This window comes from Hyaena hyaena, unplaced genomic scaffold (genome assembly GCF_003009895.1).
Source record: "Hyaena hyaena isolate Hyena2069 unplaced genomic scaffold, ASM300989v1 scaffold_575, whole genome shotgun sequence".
In the NCBI taxonomy this organism is placed as follows: Eukaryota; Metazoa; Chordata; class Mammalia; order Carnivora; family Hyaenidae; genus Hyaena; species Hyaena hyaena.
In genome coordinates, this window is record NW_024081206.1 from 96,175 (window position 1) to 114,894 (window position 18,720).

Sequence of the window (18,720 nt, forward strand, 5' to 3'; positions counted from 1 at the left end):
GATTCCTCACTAGTTATGGGTCTGTTTAGATTTCCTATCATTCCCGTGTGAATTTTGGCAGTGAGTGTGTGTTTAGGAATGTGTCCATTTCTACTAAGTTGTCCAATTTGTTGGTATATGATTTTTCATAGTATTCCGTGATAATTGCTTGTATTTCTGAGAGGTTGGTTGTAATAAGTGTATTTTCATTCATGACTTAGTCTATTTGGGTACTCTCTCTTTTCTTTTTGAGAAGCCTGGCTAGAGGTTTGTCAGTGTTTTTATATTTTCAAAAAACCAACTCTTGGTTTTATTGATCTGTTCAATTGTTTCTTTGGTCTCTATTTTGTTTATTTCAGCTCTGATTTTTACTATTTCTCTTCTTCTACTGGGTTTAAGGCGTTCTTGTTGCTCTGCTTCTAGTTCCTATAGGTGAGCTGTTAGAGTTTGGACTTGTGCTTTTTCTAGTTTCTTGAATTAGGCCTGGAGTGCAATGTACTTTCCTCTTAGGACTGCCTTTGCCGCATCCCATAGATTTTGAATTGTTGTGTTTTCATTTTCATTTGTTTCCATATATTTTTTAATTTCATCTCTAATTGCCTGATTGGCCCATTTATTCTTTAGTAGGATGTTCTTTAACCTCCATGTTTTTGGAGGTTTTCCAGGCTTCTTCCTGTGATTGATTTCAAGTTTCAAAGCATTATGATCTGAGAGTGTGCATGGTATAATCTCAATTCTTTTATATTTATTGAGGGCTGCTTTATGTCCCAGTATGTGATCTATCTTGGAGAATGTGCCATGCGCACTTGAGAAGAAAGTGAATTCCATAGCCCCAGGAAATAGAGTTCTGAATATATTTGTCAGATCCATCTGGTCATTGTGTCTTTCAAGTCCATTATTTCTTTAGTGATTTTCTGTCTGGTTGACCTATCCATTGCTATAAGCGGAGTATTAAAGTCCACTGCTATTAGCACATTCTTATCTATAAGCTTGTTTCTGTTTGTGATTGTTTTAGATATTTAGGTGCTCCCATATTTGGTGCATAAACATTTATGGTTGTTAGTTCTTCCTGATGGATAGACCCTGTAATTATTATGTAATGCCCTTCTTCATCCCTTGTTATTGTCTTTAACTTAAAGTCCAGTTTGTCTCATATAAGTATAGCTACTCCAGCTTTCTTTTGACTTCTAGTAGCATGATACATATTTCTCCATCTCCTTACTTTTAATCTGAAGGTATCTTCCAGTTTAAGATGAGTTTCTTGTAGACAGCATATAGATGGATTTTGTTTTTGTATCCATTCTGCTACCCTATGTCTTTGGATTGGAGCATTCAGCCCATTTGCATTCAGTGTTATTATTGAAATATGTGGGTTTAGAGTCTTTGTGTCTTTTGTGGGGTTCATGTTTGTGGTGGTGTCTCTGGTATCTTTGTTCCTTGCAACATTTCCTTCAGAGCATCCCCCTCAGGATTTCTTGTAGGGCTGGCTTAGTGGTGACAAATTCTTTCAATTTCTGTTTATTTGGAAAGGTTTTTATCTCTCCTTCTATTTTGAATGACAGGCTTGCTGGATAGAGGATTCTTGGCTGTATATTTTTTCCATTCATCACATTGAAGATTTCCTGCCATTCCTTTCTGGCCTGCCATGTTTCAGTAGATAGGTCTGTTGCCACTCTGATAGGTTTGCCTTTGTATGTTAGGGCCCTTTTCCCCCTGCTGCTTTCAAAATCCTCTCTTTGTCCTTGTATTTTGCCATTTTTACTATGATATGCCGTGCAGAAGATCGATTCAAGTTATGTCTGAGGGGAGTTCTCTGAGCCTCTTGTATTTCCACATTTACTTACTTCCCCAGGTCGGGAAGTTCTCTGCTATAATTTGTTCCAGGACTCCTTCAGTACCTTTCCCCCTCTCTTCCTCTTCTGGGATTCCTATGATACGGGTATTGTTGCGTTTGACCGTGTCGCTGAGCTCTCGAACTCTTCTTTCCTTTTCCTTGATCAGTTTGTCTCTTTTTTGTCAGCTTCTTGTTTTTCTATAATTGTGTCTTCTAAGTCACTTATTCTCCTATCTGCCTCTTTAATCCATGCATTGGAGGTCTCTAATTTATTATGTATCTCATTTATCGCATTTTTTAATTCTTCATGCCTATTTTTATTCTCCATGTTGCTTGTAGCCATAGTTTCTTTGATGTCCCCTATGCTTTTTTCAAGTCCAGCTATTAATTTTATGATTATTGTTCTAAAATCTTGTTCAGTTATGCTGCTTATATCTGTTTTGAGCAGTTCATTAGCTGGCAGTTCTTGGAATTTCTTTGGAGGAGAGCTCTTTCGTTTTGTCATTTTAGTTAGCTTTCTGTCTCTTGTTAGTTTTAAAGACTTGTTATGCTCTCTGCACCTGTGACCGCTGCTGTACCCAAGAAAACTCTTTGTCCAGGGCCTATCCTTTCAGAGAGTGGGTTTTGAATGGTGTCTTTTGGTTTTTCTTGTTTAGACATTGATTATTTTATTTTCCTACTCGCAGTGATATTTGGGACTCTCCACCATGTGTACTTTGGCTTGTTTCTTGAGGTAGCCCTGAAGAAGAAAACAGACAAACACACACACAGGGAGCAGAGGCACACAAACGCACAGTCAAATCCAACTAACATGCAATCCAAGAGGGAAAATGAAAAAGTTAAGAGAAAAGACGGAGGAGGGAAGGCAAATAATGGAAAATAAAAAAATACATAAAATGTCAAAAAGAAGAAAAGGAAATGAAAAAAGAAGAAAACTGATGGACAAAGAACGGTTTAAAGCATATAACCAGATTTCCCAGCTACAATTAAATAGCCGGGTGTATGCGGTGCTGGTTGAAGAGCATAGAGAAAGAGAGAGAAGACAGGGCTGGATAAGGCAAAATTGGAAATAGAATGAACAGGCAGAAGGGATAAGAAGCTTTTTTCAAAGAGCTAAAGGGTGGAATATGGTTGGATAGGTGAGAGAAGGACACTGGTGTTTTCCAGAGAAACTATATAGTCTAATTATTCCTGAGGGAAAGAGATGAAAAGGTCGGTAGGTGTAGAATTTACATCTACAGAATGGACTAGATGTGACTGTTTAAGCAAGCCGGTGATTAGAGTTAATCAGGTCAGTGTTCTGGGGGAAAAAAAGGGAAAAAAAAAGGGGGGGTGGGGGGAGGGCAGCTCTCAAGCAGGGATGGGTGTGGTGTGATCCACTGCGTCAGGCGGGAGATCTGCCTTGCTGGTTGTGGGGAGTAGAGTGGCGGCGCTCCAGTCCCTTCTTGAACCAAGTGCTGCACCTCGCTTTTTGGGGTGTGTAACCTCCTCGTGCGGGGGGCACAGCCAAAGTGGGTTGCACTCTTTAACCCTGGCCAGGCCTAGTTTCCAAATCCCAGTCCGCAGGCACCACTGAAATTGCTGTGGACACACCTCACAGGTGATCCCCTCGGGGCAATTTCAGGCCTCTTGCCTAGCCCTGGGGGTGGAGCCAGAATTGCTGCTCCCTTCTCCAAGTCCGGTTGGGGAGCATGGGCGGGGGTTTGCCTTCGGGGCCCGCCGGGCCCACTGGAGAGAGGGAAACCAGGTCGCTCTGTGTCCCATCACCCGAAACATGAACTCGCGGGCAAATCTCCCAGTTTTTAAGCTCTTCGCCTTCCCTCTAGAGTTCCAGCCAGCCAGGAGCGCGGAGGCCCTGTACGCACACGCGGTTCCTCCAGGAGTCCTGCCAGCCAGGCACAGTGGCGCGAAGGCGCGCAGCTCCTCTAAGGGTCCAGCCCGCCAGGAGCACAAACTCCGGGAGGAGTTGGCTCACGGGGACCTGGCGCGCAAGGATTTGGCACGCACGGTCCTTCTGTGCCCCGAGTGGAGGTTTTTCTGTTTCCCAGCGACAGGGACTGTGTCTTGACGGGTTGCAAACTCTTTCCCCTCTCACTCCCCGCAGAGGGGGATCGCCCCTGTCCCTAGACTCTCCGATTCTGGCCCGATTTTACCTTCCCCAGTTCGCACTCATGTTAGAAGGCTTTCTCAGTGGATTCTGGGTCCTTTTTCTCCCAGTCTCTTGGGTTCTGTAAGGTTTCCTATGGCTTCAGATCTTTTCCGTGTGAGATATGGGGGCAAGTGGAATGTACAGAGCCCCCTACTTCCCTGCCATCTTGCCCCCTCCCAGACCTTCTTTTATTTTAATGTTTATTTTTGAGCCAGAGTGTCAGTGGGGGAGGGGCAGAGAGAGAAAGGGACAGAGGATTCAAGGTGGTCTGTGCTCTACAGCAGAGAGCCTGATGAGGGCTCAAACTCCCGAACCATGAGATTGTGACCTGAGCTGAAGTTAGATACTTAACTGACTGAGCCACCTAGGTGCCTGTTATATTAAGCTTATTTACTCTTTCTGGTTCTCCTCATTTCTTCTGTGGATTTGTTATACCATCTGGCATCATTTCCTTACACTAATGTATCTTTGCTCCCACCTATTTCTTTCGTATTTATTGTAATCAAATATATTATATTTGTATGTTATTGGCTCAACAATACAGTGATACATATTGTTTTGTACAATTCCTGTTTAAATCAGTGAAAAAAATGAATATGCAATTACATTGTCCTTCATAACCACTTAAGTAATTACCTTTCGCTATCTTTGTTTTTTCATGTGTATTCTCTGGCATTATTTTGCTTTCAGCCTGAAGAACATATTTATTATTTCTTTTAAATCAGATCGGTCAACAACAAATTCTCTGCTTTTATTCCATCCGGGAGTGTCTTTATTTTATCTTTAGCTTGAAATACAGTTTTGCTAGATAAAATATTTTGATTAAATAGTATGTTACTTTCAGTACATTGACTGTGCTATCCCACTGCCTTCTGGCCTCCATTGCATCTAATGAGAAATCATGAGTAACTTGTTCTTCTTTCAAGATTTTTCCTTTAGTGTTAGCTTTTAGTATTTTGCCTGTGATGCATCTGGGTGTGAGTCTTTTTGCATTTATCTTGCTTAATTTTTTTCACCAAATTTGGAAGTAATTAACCATTATATCTTTAAATGTATTTCTACTCCTTTCTTCTCCTGGCACTCCCACTACACCTATCAGTGCACATAATGATATCCCACATTTGTGAGGCTCTCTTCATTTTTCTTCATTCTTACTCTCTGCTCTTCAGAATACATAATCTCTACTGATAAAATTTCAAGATTACTGACTATTTTTTCTTCCAGTTCAAATCTATTGAGTCCCTGTAGGGAATTCTTAATTTGTTATTGTACTTTGCAAATGCAAAATTTCCATTGGTTCTTTTTTTTTTAAATCATTTCTATCTTTTTATTCTCTGTTTAATGAGATAGTGACATACTTTTCATTCCTTATATTGGTTTTTTTTTAGTTCTTTGAACATTTTAAAAATATTGCTTTGCAATCTTTGTGGGCCACTGCTTTTATTGCTCACTTGTTTACTGCTACATGTAGGTCACATTTCCTTATTACTTTGCATGTCTCATAATTTTTTTGTTGAAAATGAACAATTTAGATAATATGTTGCATATATGATACATTGTGAAATAGTAATTTAGGTACTCTTCTACTGATTCACTGCACCCAATATCACATTGATATAGTTTGCTTGGTCATTTCTTTAGAGATTTGGATGAACAAGCTCTGTGAAGTCTATTTCTCTTACAGTGTGCAGCCTCTGCTATCCCTACTCAGATTTTTTTCCCTGTTTTTTTTATCATCTGTCTTGAAATCCTAGGAGTCAACCCTATGTCAGCATTAGATTCATTAATCAAAGGCTGTGCCTAAACCTCCTTGGCCTTTTAGATTTTTAGTTTTTACTCTTTGATGTGTCGCTTGAAGATTGCTATCACGGTTCAGAGGTGTTACTTTGCTCCACAGTCAGCCAGAGGACTAACAGATTGGAAGTTCCCTCTCTGATTGCTCCTGAGAAGGGCAGCCTTGAGTGTATGCACTCTTCCAGACTAACAGAGAACTATATGATTTGATTTGATTTGATTTGATTTGAATTAGCTTAATTTTTAGAGAAGTTTTAGGTTCACAGCAAAATTGAGGGGAAGGTAGGAAGAATTCCCATGTGTCACCCAGTCCTTACACATCCATAGTCTTCCCATTATCAGCATCTACCACCAGAATGATAAACTTGTTAAAACTGATAAACCTACCTTGACAAAAATCACCAAAGTTCATGCTTAACTACATTATAGTTCATTCTTGATGTTGTACATTCTGTGGGCTTAGACAAATATATAATGACATGCATCCATCATTATGGAATCATACACAGTACTTCTTTCACTTTCCTAAAAATCCTCTGTGATGTGCTTGTTCATCTTTTCTCACATCCCCCAATCCCTAGCAACCACTGATCATTTTACTGTTTCCATAGTTTTGCCTTTTCCAGAGTGTTATATAGTTGAAATCACAGAGTGTATAGCCTTTGCAGATAAGCTTCCTTTCACTTAGTAATATGAATGTTAAGTTTCTCCTTGTCTTTTCATTGCTTCATAAGCTCATTTCTTTTTCATGTTGAGAATTATACCATTGTCTAGAAATACCACAATTGATTTAGCCGTTTACCTACTGAAGGACATCTTGGTTGCTTCCAAATTTGACAATTACGAATAAAGCTGATATAAACATCCATGTGTAGGTAATTATAAAGACATAAATTTTCAGGTCTTTTGGGTAAATACTAAGGCTTGTGATTACTGGATCACATGGTGTTTAGTTTTATAAGAAACTGCCAAACTGTCTTCCAAAGTTACTGTACCATTTTCTCTTCCTACTAGCAATGTATGAGAGTTTCTTCTGTTCCACATCCTCACCATGATTTGGTGGTGTTCTGGATTTTGGCCTTTCTAATAGATGTTTGGTTGTATCTTGTTTTACTTTTACGTTTCCCTAATGACATGATGTGGAGCATCTTTTCATTTGCTTATTTGCCACCTGTATATTTTCTTTGGTGAGGTATCTGTTCAGATTTGTAGTCCATTTTTAAATCAGGTTGTTTGTTTTTGTATTGTTGAGTTTTAAAAGATCTTTATATGTTAGATAGCAATTCCATTATCAGATAAATATTTTCGAAATATTTTCTCCCAGTCTGTGGTTGTTTTCTCTTTCTCTAGACCGTGTCTTTTGCAGAACAGAAGTTTTTAATTTTAATGAACTCCACCTTATCAATTATTCCAGGGACCCTGCCTTTGGTGTTGCATCTAAAAAGTCATTGCCATACCCTGGGTTTTCTAGGTTTTCTCCTATATTACTTCCTAGGAGTTTTAGAGTCTTAAATTTTACATTTAGGTTTATAATCTATTTTAAGTTGGTTTTTATAAAGGACATAAGGTCTTTGTCTATATTAATTTATTAGTTTTAGACATCCAGTTCAACACCATTTATTGAATTTTATTACCTTTGTCCTTTGTCACAAAGATCAGTTGATTATATTTAGGTGGGCCTGTTTCTGCGTTCTCTTTTCTGTTCCATTGATCTGTATGTCCATTCATTGGCCAGTACCACACTATCTTAATTACTATAGACTTTACTTTATTTTTCCAGCCTTATTGAGATAAATTTGACATATAATGTTGTATAAGCTTAAGGTATACAGTGTGACAATGTGATAGACTTAGGTATTGGAAAATGATTTTACTATAGGTTTATAGTGAGTTTTCCAGTTGTATAGTGTCAGTCCTTCAACTTTGTTATTCTCCTTCAGTATTGGCCATTCTATGTCTTTTACCTCTCCATATAAACCTTAGAATCCACTTGTCAGTATCCATTAAATAATCTGCTGAGATTTTGATTGGAATTGCATTGACTATAGATGAAGTTAGAAAGAACTGATTTAATACTTTGTCTTTGTAGGCATGAACATGGAACATGTCTCCATGTAGTTAGTTCTTTGATTTCATTAATCAGTTTTGTAGTTTTCCTCATATAGATCTTGTATATTTTTTGTTGATTTATATCTTAATTCATTTTTGGGGGTGCAGATGTAAATGGCATTATGTTTTTGGTTTTTTTTAATGTTTTATTTATTTCTAGGAGAGAGAGAGAGACAGCGTGAGCAGGAGAGGGTCAGAGAGAGAAGGAGTCACAGACTCTGAAACAGGCTCCAGGCTCTGAGCTGACAGCACAGAGCCCGACGCGGGCCTCGAACCCACAAACCGCGAGATCATGACCTAAGCGAAAGTCGGACGCTTAACCGACTAAGCCACCCAGGTGCCCCAATGGCATTATGTTTTTAATTTCAAATTCCACTTGTAACTTTGTATCCTGCAACCTTGCTGCAGTTGCATACTAGTTTCAGGAGGCGTTTTTCTGTCAGTTCTTTAGGATTTTGTACATAGACATCGTATCATGTCAGTCTGCAAACAGTAACAGTTTGATTTCTTTCTTCCTGCTATGTATACTTTATATTTCCTTTTTGTCTTATTGAATTAACTAGAATATCCAGTACAGTGTTGAAAAAGATTGGTGAGCAGGGACATTCTTGTCTTATACCTGATTTAGTGGAAATCTTTGAGTTTTTCACCATTAAGCATGTTAGCTATACAGTTTTTTGTGGATGATAAATTGAGAAAATCCCCTTTTATTTCTGGTTTACCGAGAGTTTTTATCAAGGATAGGTGTTGGGTTTTGTCAAATGCTTTTTCTGTATTTATTGATATGATACTGATTTTTCTATTTTAGCCTGTTGATGTGATAGAATATATTGATTTTCAAATGTTGAACCAGCTTTGCATTCCTGGGTTCCATCCCACTTGATCATAGTGTGTATATTTCCTTTTCTATATACATTGTTGGATTCACTTGGCTAATATTTTGACGAGGATTTTTGCTTTATATTCATAAAGATACTAGTCTGTAGTTTTCTTGTAATGTCTTAGTCTGATTTTGGTATTAGGATAATGCTGGCCTCGTAGAATGAGTTAGAAAGGATTGCCTCTGCTTCTGTCATCTGAAAGAGATTGTAGACAATTGGTAGGTTTATTCCTTAAATATTTGGTAGAACCACCAGTTAACTTATTTGAGCCTGGTGCTTCCTGTTTTAGGAAGTTATTAGTTACTGAATCAATTTAATAGATATAGGCCTTTTCAGATTGTCTCTTTCTTTTTGTATGAAATTTGGCAAGTTGTGTGTTTCAAGGAATTGGGCTGTTTCATCTGGATTATCAAATATACAGGCACAAACCTGTTTATAGTATTCCTTTATTTTCCTGTTAATGTCCATAGGATCTGTAATGGTGTTTTCTCTTTAATTTCTGGTATTAATAATTTGTAGCTTCTTCCCCCCCCCCCCCACTCATTTAGGCTGACTAATCAGTTTTATTGATCTTTTCAAAGAACTAGTGTTTCATTTTGTTGATTTTCCATACTGTTTCTGTTTTTAATTTCATTGATTTCTACTCTGATTTTGTTTCTTTTCTTTCACTTTGGATTTAATTTGGTCATCTTTTTCTAGTTTTCTAGGATAAAAGCTTCTAGATTATTGATTTTGGATCTTTCTTTTCTGATACATACATTCAATGCTTTAATTTCCCTCTAACCACTACTTTCACTGCATTACAGATTTTGATGTGCTATTATTTTCATTTAGTTAAAAACATTTTAAAATTTCCCTTGGGATTTCTTCTTTGTATCATGTGTTAAAAGTGTTTTAACACTTTTTTGTTTAGTCTCCATGTATCTTCCTGATAACTTATTTCTAGTTTAATTCCATTGTAGTCTAAGAGCAGACATTGTATGATTTCTGTTCTTGTAAATTTGTTAAGATGTCTTTATGACTGGGGTGGATCAGTTGGTTAGGCATCCAACTCTTGATTTCGCCTTAAGTCATGATTTAATGGTTCCTGAGATCAAACCCCACATTAGGTTCTGCACTGACACCTCAGAGCCTCCTCAGGATTCTCTCTCTGCCCCTCCCCTGCTCGAGTGCATGGGTTCTCTCACTCGGTTTCTCTCTCTCTCAGTATCTCTCTCTGTCTCCTTCCCTCCCTCTCTCCCTCCCTCCCTATCAAAATAAATAAATAAAAACATTTTTCTTTAAAAGATGTGTTTGGGACACCTGGGTGGCTCAGTCACTTAAGCGTCTGACTTCATCTCAGGTCATGATCTCAGAGTTTGTGGGTTCGAGCCCCATGTCAGGCTCTGTGCTGACACCTAGCTCAGAGACTGAGCCTCTTTCAGATTCTGTATCTCCTTCTCTTTCTGACCCTCCCCTGCTCACACTGTCTCTCTCTCACAAATAAATAAAACAGTAAAAAAATTTTTTTAAATAAAAAGATGTGTTTTATGACCTAAAATGTGATCCCTTGGTGAATGTTACAGGTGAACATGAGGAAAATGTGTACTCTGCTTTTGGATGAGATTAGTTTGTAGATGTTAATTATATCCAGTTGATATGACTGAGGGGTGTATTTGAGTTCAACTATGTCCTTACTGATTTTCTGGCTACTAAATCTGTCCATTTCTGATACAGGATTAAGTCTCCAGCTGTGATAGTGGATTCCTGTATTTCTAATTGCAGTTTCTCTTTACAAGCCCTGCCTCAGGAATAGGCTCAGAGCCTGGAGCCTGTTTTGGATTCTGTGTCTCCCTCCCTCTCTGTCCTTCCCCTGCTCACACACACTCAGTCTCTCTCAAAAATAAATAAACATTAAAAAAATTTATTAAGTTTTTATTTTACCTTTATTTACTCCTTCATTGTTCTTACTTTATATAGATTTATGTCTTTGACCTATATTATTTTCCTTCACTCTAAAGCACTTCTTTTAACTAATTTTGCAAAGCAGGTCTCTTGGCAACGAATTCTCTCAATTTTTATTTATCTGAGAAAGTCTTCATTTTCCCTTCACTTTTGAAGGAGAGTTTTGCAGGGCACAGAATTCTACTTTGATGGAGTTTTTCTCTTAACACTTCACTCCACTCTTTTCTTGCTTGCATGGTTGCTAAGGAGAAGTTAGATAGAATTCATATCATTATTCCCCTATAGATGAAGTACTTTTTTCCTCTGGCTACTTTGAGAATTTTTCCTTTGTCTTGGATTTTCTGTAGTTTGAAAACAGTATGCTTAGATGTAGTTCTTTTGTCATTTTATCCTGCTTGGTATTCTCTGAGTTTCCTGCATCTGTGGTTTGGTTTCTGACATTAATTTGGGAAAATTCTCTGCCATTTCTGTTCTGTTTTGTTTTTAATGTTTGTTTATTTTTGAAGGAGAGAGAGACAGCATGCGCGGGGGAAGGGACAAAGAGAGAAGGAGACAGAATCCGAAGCAGGTTCAGGCTCTGAGCTGTCAGTAAGGAGCCCAAAGCAGGGCTCGAACTCATAAACTCTGAGATATTGACCTGAGCTGAAATTGAATGCTTAATAGACCAAGCCACCCAGGTGCTCCTGCCATTTCTGTTTTAAATTAGTGTTGCAGTTTTTTCTTTCCTGCTTCCCCTTGACATTCCCGTTATGTTAACACCTTTTGTAGTTGTATTATAGTTGAATATTCTATTTTCCTCCCTCTTCATTCTCTTTGCTTTTTGGTTTTCATGGATTATTTTGCTGTGTCCCCTAGAGCAGAGGCTTGTCCCCCTAGAGCAGAGGCTTGTCCCTCAGCTGTGTCCAGTCTACTGATAAGCTCATCAGAGGCATTCTTTGTTTCTTTTATAGTTTTTATCTCTAGCATTTGTTTTGGTTCTTAGGGTTTCCATCTGTCTTCTTTTGTTGCCCATCTGTTCTTGCATGCTGTCTACTTTTTCCATTAGATCCCTTAGCATATTGACCAGAGTTGTTTTAAATTCCGTTTGATAATGCTCGTATTTCTGCCATGTCTGATTGTGATGTTTGCTCTGTCCTTCAAATTGTGATTTTGCCCATTGGTATGCATTATAATTTTTTCTTGATAACCAGACATTATGTTCTAGGTAAAAGGAACTGCTATAAATATACCTTTAGTAATATGGTGATGAGGTATGGGAGGAGGGGAAACAATCTATAATCCTGTGGTTATAGGTCTCAGTCTTTTAGTGAACCTATGCCTCTGGACTGTGAACCTCTCATGTATTTCTCTTTTTTTTTTTTTCTTAGCCCATATTTGGGACATAATGGGTGGAGTGGGCTAGAGTTGGATATTTCCCTTCTCCCAGATCAGCTGGGCTCTGATAATATCCTAGTAAGTTTTGCTCTGCTTTACCATTTTCCCCTGAGGAGAGGCTTTGTTAAGAACAATATACTCTAGCAGATTTCAAAATGATTCCTATTCCTCTCCCCCAGCTGGAAACACAGAGGAGTTTGTTCTAATATTTACTGTGGAAACCTGGTTGAGCTTCTGGAGGCAAATCATATATTATGGAGAGGTCCCCCTGGACTGGGTCCTCCTGGAATTTTGAACTCTCAGACTTGTCTACTGTGAGCCTCCAACAACTTGTGAATTAAATTTTTTAATGTTTCTTTTTGAAGAAGAGAGTGAGACAGAGCATGAATGGGGGAGAGGCAGGGAGAGAGGGTGACACAGAATCCAAAGCAGGCTCCAGGCACTGAGCTGTTAGCACAGAGCCCGACGTGGTGTTCTAGCTCACAAACAGTGAGATAATGATGTGAGCCAAAGTTAGACGCTTAGCCAGCTGCGCTACCAAGGTGCCCCCAGTTTGTGAATTACAGCTCAGGTTTTCCTACCCCAGCGATGGTTCCCACTCGTGAGTCTGTTCCAATAAGCTATTGCCTCCTGTATTCACATATAAGTCCCAATCTTGGGGACAGCTATTTTCCTCTCTTACGGATCCAGGAAGTTGCTGATTTTTCAGTCTGTAGAGATTTTTACTTGTTATGTTGCAGTAACAACTTTGAAGCTCCTTACATGCAAAACTGGAAAATAGTCTACTATGATTTTATCTTCAAGCCTGGCTTTCTAAGAGTTGCTCTTGGGTCGGAGCAGCTTATTGTTCAACTAGTATTTGGTAAGCAGTTGTGCTTAAGCCCCTGGTGCTTCCTCCCTGTGTTGATAGATCAATGTGGGGTCTGGGGAATGATTTCAACACCGCCCTCATCCCCTGTTCTTTTTGCCCATGAGTGGGTACAGCTTAAGCATATGTGCAGAGCCTTCCCAACTTCCAGGATTGTCTGTGATTCCAGGAGGGCTCTTTTTGACTATCTTTTCTCTGGGTCTCTCTGTTAAATTTCTGGCTGATCTACTCTCTGGCTGCTGGGCAGAACTTTTATGCCATTGAACAGGAGCTAGGGGTGGGACAGCATTCCTCTTCTCCCAGAAGAACACCCCTGTTCTGTGAGCAGGGGGCCAGGGGTAAGCCCTGGTTGTCAGCTTGTCCCTCCAGGTATTCTTAGTGTGCTATGCTTAGGAGAGAGTCACTACCCGACAAGTAGGGGATGGGGAAGAAGGGAGCCTCCTTCCTCCCAGCTGCTGTCCAGAATAGAGCTTCTTCCAGGGCAGCTTCAGATGAGGAGCTAGAGAAAGAGGGAGCCCCTGTCTTCTTAGCCATGTCTACCCAGAGGAGAGCTACCAGAGTAATGCCTCCATAGCACAGCACAGTGGTGGAGGAGAGGGGACAAGGGAGCGGAACATGTTATGATGCATATACAACAAACTCACTGTTTTTACTGAGATTTAGGAATTTTCTTGAATAAGTGTTTCTCCATTTGCTATATGCCCTTACGACAATTTCTAAAGATTTTAAATGATTGTCTTTTATCATTTTCACCAGTTAAAAAGTTGTTTTGCTGGGGAGAGGATATGCCTAGCTCCTTGCTCCTCCACCATATAGAAATCCTGCCCTCCACAGAGGAGGCACTTTTGGGGATGAGCACTGGGTGTTATATGGAAACCAACCTGACAATAAACTATTTGTAAAAAAAAAAAAAAAAAAGAAGAAGAAGAAGAAAAGAAAGAAATCCTGCCCTGGTTTGAAGTTTAAAAGAAAATATAATAACCTTTTGAGCTAAACTTTTGACTTTTTTTGTTTAGTATTAGTATAGGAAAGACTACACACACACCACACACACTACACACACATACACACAGAGCCTTAGTAATACATTCGCCTATTTAAAAGCATTCCAGTGCTCACTTCAGCAGCACATGTACTAAAATTGGAACAATAAAAGCACTCCAGGACTATGTGCAGCAAAACCTTACATTCTCATCCCTCTTTTTCCAAAGGTAACCACTGTTAACAGTTTAATGTGTGTGCCCTTAGGGATTCTTCATAACTTTCAGAGAGAGAGCCTCAGTCTATGAAAAAATTAAATAAGTGATACATGAAGCACTTCAGTGCTGCTGTGAAAATCACAGTTTCCTATGTTGTGTTTCTAGTCACTCATACCTAGAAAAATTCCTTACGGAGCAGATGATGGAAAGGAGAGAAGATGTATGGCTTCCACTTATCTCCTATAGAAATTCATTAGTCACTGGAGGTGAAGATGATAGAATGTCTGTGAACAGTGGAAGTAGCAGCAGCAAAACTTCCTCAGTAAGGAATAAGAAAGGACGACCCCCACTTCACAAAAAACGAGTAGAAGGTAAGTCTACCTGTACCCTATGAGACAAGTAGTTTGCTTACTATTGTAAAGGTAAATAAAGTGGCAAATCTGTTGAAGCAAGGTAATACTGTTAAGCATATTATTTCCTTGTATATTGTCACATACTCAAAGGTTAGAACAGACAAAGTGGAACAAAAAAGGGTCAAGGACAAAGAAGTTGGAAGAGAATAAAACACAGAGGAAGATAGGTACAGAGAAAAAGAGAAAACAGTTATGAAGGTTTATAAAATAGGTCCCCCATATCATAGTCCCTCCAATATGTTAAAATTGAAAATAAGGTAATCATAATGTTAATTATCAAAATTCATCCTAATATAGAAGAGATTCTGATAAGTTGAGGGTAGACCTGTGCAGCAAATTGAACATACCAAAACAGCTTTCGATTTCTACACCAGGATATAATTTATTTTTGTGCATTAAAATAATGAAAGCTGACTCTGATTTTATAATGTTCATGCACTGTGGGAAACAAGGAGTTGATTTGTCATGAAAATGTGATCATGGGTAATTATTCATATATCCAAAAAGACTAAACATTGATTTATTAGAGCATTACTCTTAAACTAAGAAAACTCAAAGTAAAAATGTTTATTTTCTCAAATAACCTTCCCCCATCTCCACCCTTTTCCTAATAAACGTTCTCCAAACCAAGAGAGGAGGGCAGTGATCTGAATCCTGCTCCACTGCTCTTTTACAGCCTTCTATTTACCTTTCAGCATCATACCTCTGCTGCCTAAAAACTAGTTGACTCATGAAGGCTTTGCTAAAACCTGCAGCAAAATTAGAGTTTAAATCTGTTTCTTTCATCATTGGGGAGGCTGTATTGACTATTGACTCTTTCAGAGTACTAGAATTCAAAGTTCTAGAATTCATAGTTGGCTTCTAGTTTTAAGCTGTATGACCTTTGAACATGTTACTTAATCTCTCTGAGCCTCAATCACTGATCAAATAAAGGATGATCAGAATACCTATCCTGTCAGCTATTATAAATATTAAATGAGATACCGTAAGTGAAACACTTAGTATACATGGCGTTTATAATAGCACAGAGCTTGGCACAAAAGTAACATGGAGTAAATGTTAGCTGCTGTTGTCAGTGTCCTCAGTATTTCAAAGAGAATCAAAGATATGAAAATATTTATAGTATTTCATGCTCATGGATTGGAAGAACAAGTATTGTTAAAATGTCAATACTCCCCAAAGCAGTCTACACATTTAATGCAATCCCTATCAACATAATTCCAGCATTCTTCACAGAGCCAGAACAAAACAATTCTAAAATTTGTATGGAACCACAAAAGACCCTGAATAGCCAAAGCAATTCTAAAAAAGAAAACCAGAGCTGGAGGCATCACAATCCTGGACTTCAAGGTGTATTACAAAGCCATAGTCATCAAGACAGTTAACGATACTGGCACAAAAACAGACACTCAGATCAATGGGACTGAATACAGAACCCAGAAATGGACCCACAAATGTATGGCCAACTAATCTTTGACAAAACAGGAAAGAATATCCAATGGAAAAAAGACAGTTTCTTCAGCAAGTGGTGCTGGGAAAACTGGACAGCGACATGCAGAAAAATGAACCTGGACCATTTTCTTACACCATACACAAAAATAAACTCAAATGAAAGACCTAAATGTAAGACACATATACATACAAACATACATCTTCTAGATATAGAGATATAGGTATTTTTACTCATAGCTCTTCTTAGATGTAACATTTCATATTCTCCAAAATTGATCAAATTCTTGCTGTGTACCAGGAATGTGCTTTATGTGCATTATTAGCATTTAATCATTTATTTGACTAACATTTGTAAAGCACACACAGTGCCACATAAATGTTTTATAAATGAACTCTTGAGTTCAACATTATTATCTGTATTTCACACAGAAGAAACTAAAGCTTAGACAGTCTGCATAACCACACATAATTCACTAATGCGGCAGTCAGTATTACGATCTTCAGTATTACCATGTCTGGACCAGATAACTTAATTTGGTAGTTATTAAACTGCAAAAAAGAAGACTTGCTGTGTGTGAGCTTGAAATTTACCAAGCGACTAAGGTAGGTCATGTGCCCAGAATCCCTAGGCAGCAGTTTCATTTGTTTGGAAGAAAGATGAGAAAGCTTTGTAAGAAGTGTCTTCATTGAGGAACGCTTAGAGGTTAGCAGGATCACCTCAAGAAGAGTGAGTTCTTCCTGAAGTTAATCATTCATTTATTAAGTTTTTACCAAGCACCTAAGCACCTTTCAAAATGCTGGAGATAAAGTATTGATAAAAATGCTCATTTTTTCTCTTTGCCATGTAGTATTCCATTGTATAGATAAACCACATCTTCTTGATCCATTCATCAGTTGATGGACACTTAGGCTCTTTCCATGTTTTGGCTATTGTTGAGAGTGCTGCTGTGAACATTGGGGTACACGTACCCCTATGCATCAGCAGTCCTGTATCCCTTGGGTAAAATCTGAGCGAAATACATCAGGCAGAGAAGGACAGATACCATATTTTTGCACATATGGGAGGATTAGGAGAAACTTAATGGAGGACCATGGGGGAGAAGAAGAGGAAAAATAGTTGGAGAGAGGAAGGGAGGCAAAACATGAAAGACACTTGAATGATGAGAACAAACTGAGGGCTGATGGGTGTGGGGGGGAGGGGAAGGGGGGTGATGGGGATGGGGAAGGGCACTTGTCGGGATGGGCACTGAATGTTATATGGAAACCAACTTGAAAATAAACTCTTTAAGAAAAAAAAAAGTGCTCAGGGGATGCATGGGTGGCTCAGTTGGTTAAATGTCCAGCTCTTGATCTCAGAGTCCTGAGTTCAAGCCCCATGTTGGGTTCTATGCTGGGCATGAAACCTACTTTTAAAAAAAGGCTCATAGTAGATGGCAAGACAGAAGCAGGCAATTTTAGTTCAGCAAGGGAAGTGCTCTGGTGGCCCCAAAAAGATTTTCTGGGAACATACAGGGAGTGATCAAACTCTTAATGAATCAGGAAAGATTTTCTGGGAAAGATGGTATGTAGTAGAGCTGAAAGATGGGTTTACCAGGTTAAGAACCTAGATGGTACCTTTCTTATAATAAAATTTTAAGTGCAGCAGAAGACAAAAAAGTTAGGAATTAACTAAATGTTGAAAGAATAAAAGAAGATGAAACCTCTTTTTGCTGGTTAAAGATTCAGTAGTGAGTTTCAGATCAGTGGAATGACCTTAACAAGACAATAGGTTAAGTATTTGCAGGAACTGAGAAGCCGATCTAGAACATACACCTGTATCTTGACAGTTTTTGAAACACTGAGATATGGGATGCTTGATGGCACATAAGGAACCTAACATGCACATATCTCTGAGACTTAATGGAGAAAGAAAAACAGTAGGATTCATACTGTGTACTTTGTGATTGAAATTTTTTTTTAGTTCTTCAGAAAGAAAAGCAGAGTGATACTTTTGAGTCTACCCATATTAAGAAAATAACTTAGAATGTTTACAGTAGAAACTATATAATTCTATAACTTTATATCAGACTATAGATATTCAAATAATAGTTTAATCTGTTCAGATCTTCGTAAATGATCTTCAGAATAAGGAAGAAATACTTCCTGGTCCCTTGAAGAAATTTAATTCTAATTAAAGAGATAACCTATACACTTGACAAATGACCTGACAACACAGGCCATTGTATAATTAAATCCTTAGTAAGTAGGAATGATTGTGTATCCTCTAGAAGTTAAAGGAGATTGGGAAGTGGGGGCTGAGTAGAGTGAATGAGAAGGGCTTCTCTAAAGAGGTAGAACTTAACAGCATGAAAACGGTGAGCCTCTTAACCCATCCCCATATGAATAATGTGGCAAAGTTTTTTCTCTAGTGACAAATATCCCAATTTTGCAGTGGGATTTGCTAATTTCTCAGTTAAAGGCCCACCAGACTTTAGGTACTGCTACATGGGGCCCCTCCTAGACCCAGCATATAGGCCCTTTATTGCTTGAGCAAAGCAAGGTTACAGGGGTCTCTGCCTGGCCCCATTCTTCCCCTTCTGTGGTTGAATTAATCCTTATAAATGGAGGGACTCGGAAGACAGGATAATGTTAGGATGTATGAGAAAACTGACTTTTGGAAGTTTAGTAACTTACAGAAAGTCACACAGGTGAGTGGTATAACTGGGATTCAAACTAGACAGTTTA

At 38.6% G+C, this 18,720-nt stretch overlaps 1 protein-coding gene across 1 annotated transcript in view; it reads left to right on the top strand.

Moving 5' to 3' along the window:
- STAG1 (stromal antigen 1) overlaps nucleotides 1-18,720 on the top strand; it is a gene marked incomplete at its 5' end in the record, with an annotated part of 115,853 nt that overhangs the window by 90,021 nt on the left and 7,112 nt on the right. Inside the window, one exon of the mRNA XM_039256472.1 lies at nucleotides 14,297-14,502. Within this exon, the coding sequence (XP_039112403.1) occupies nucleotides 14,297-14,502 (206 nt within the window). The remainder of the gene's footprint in view (nucleotides 1-14,296; nucleotides 14,503-18,720) is intronic.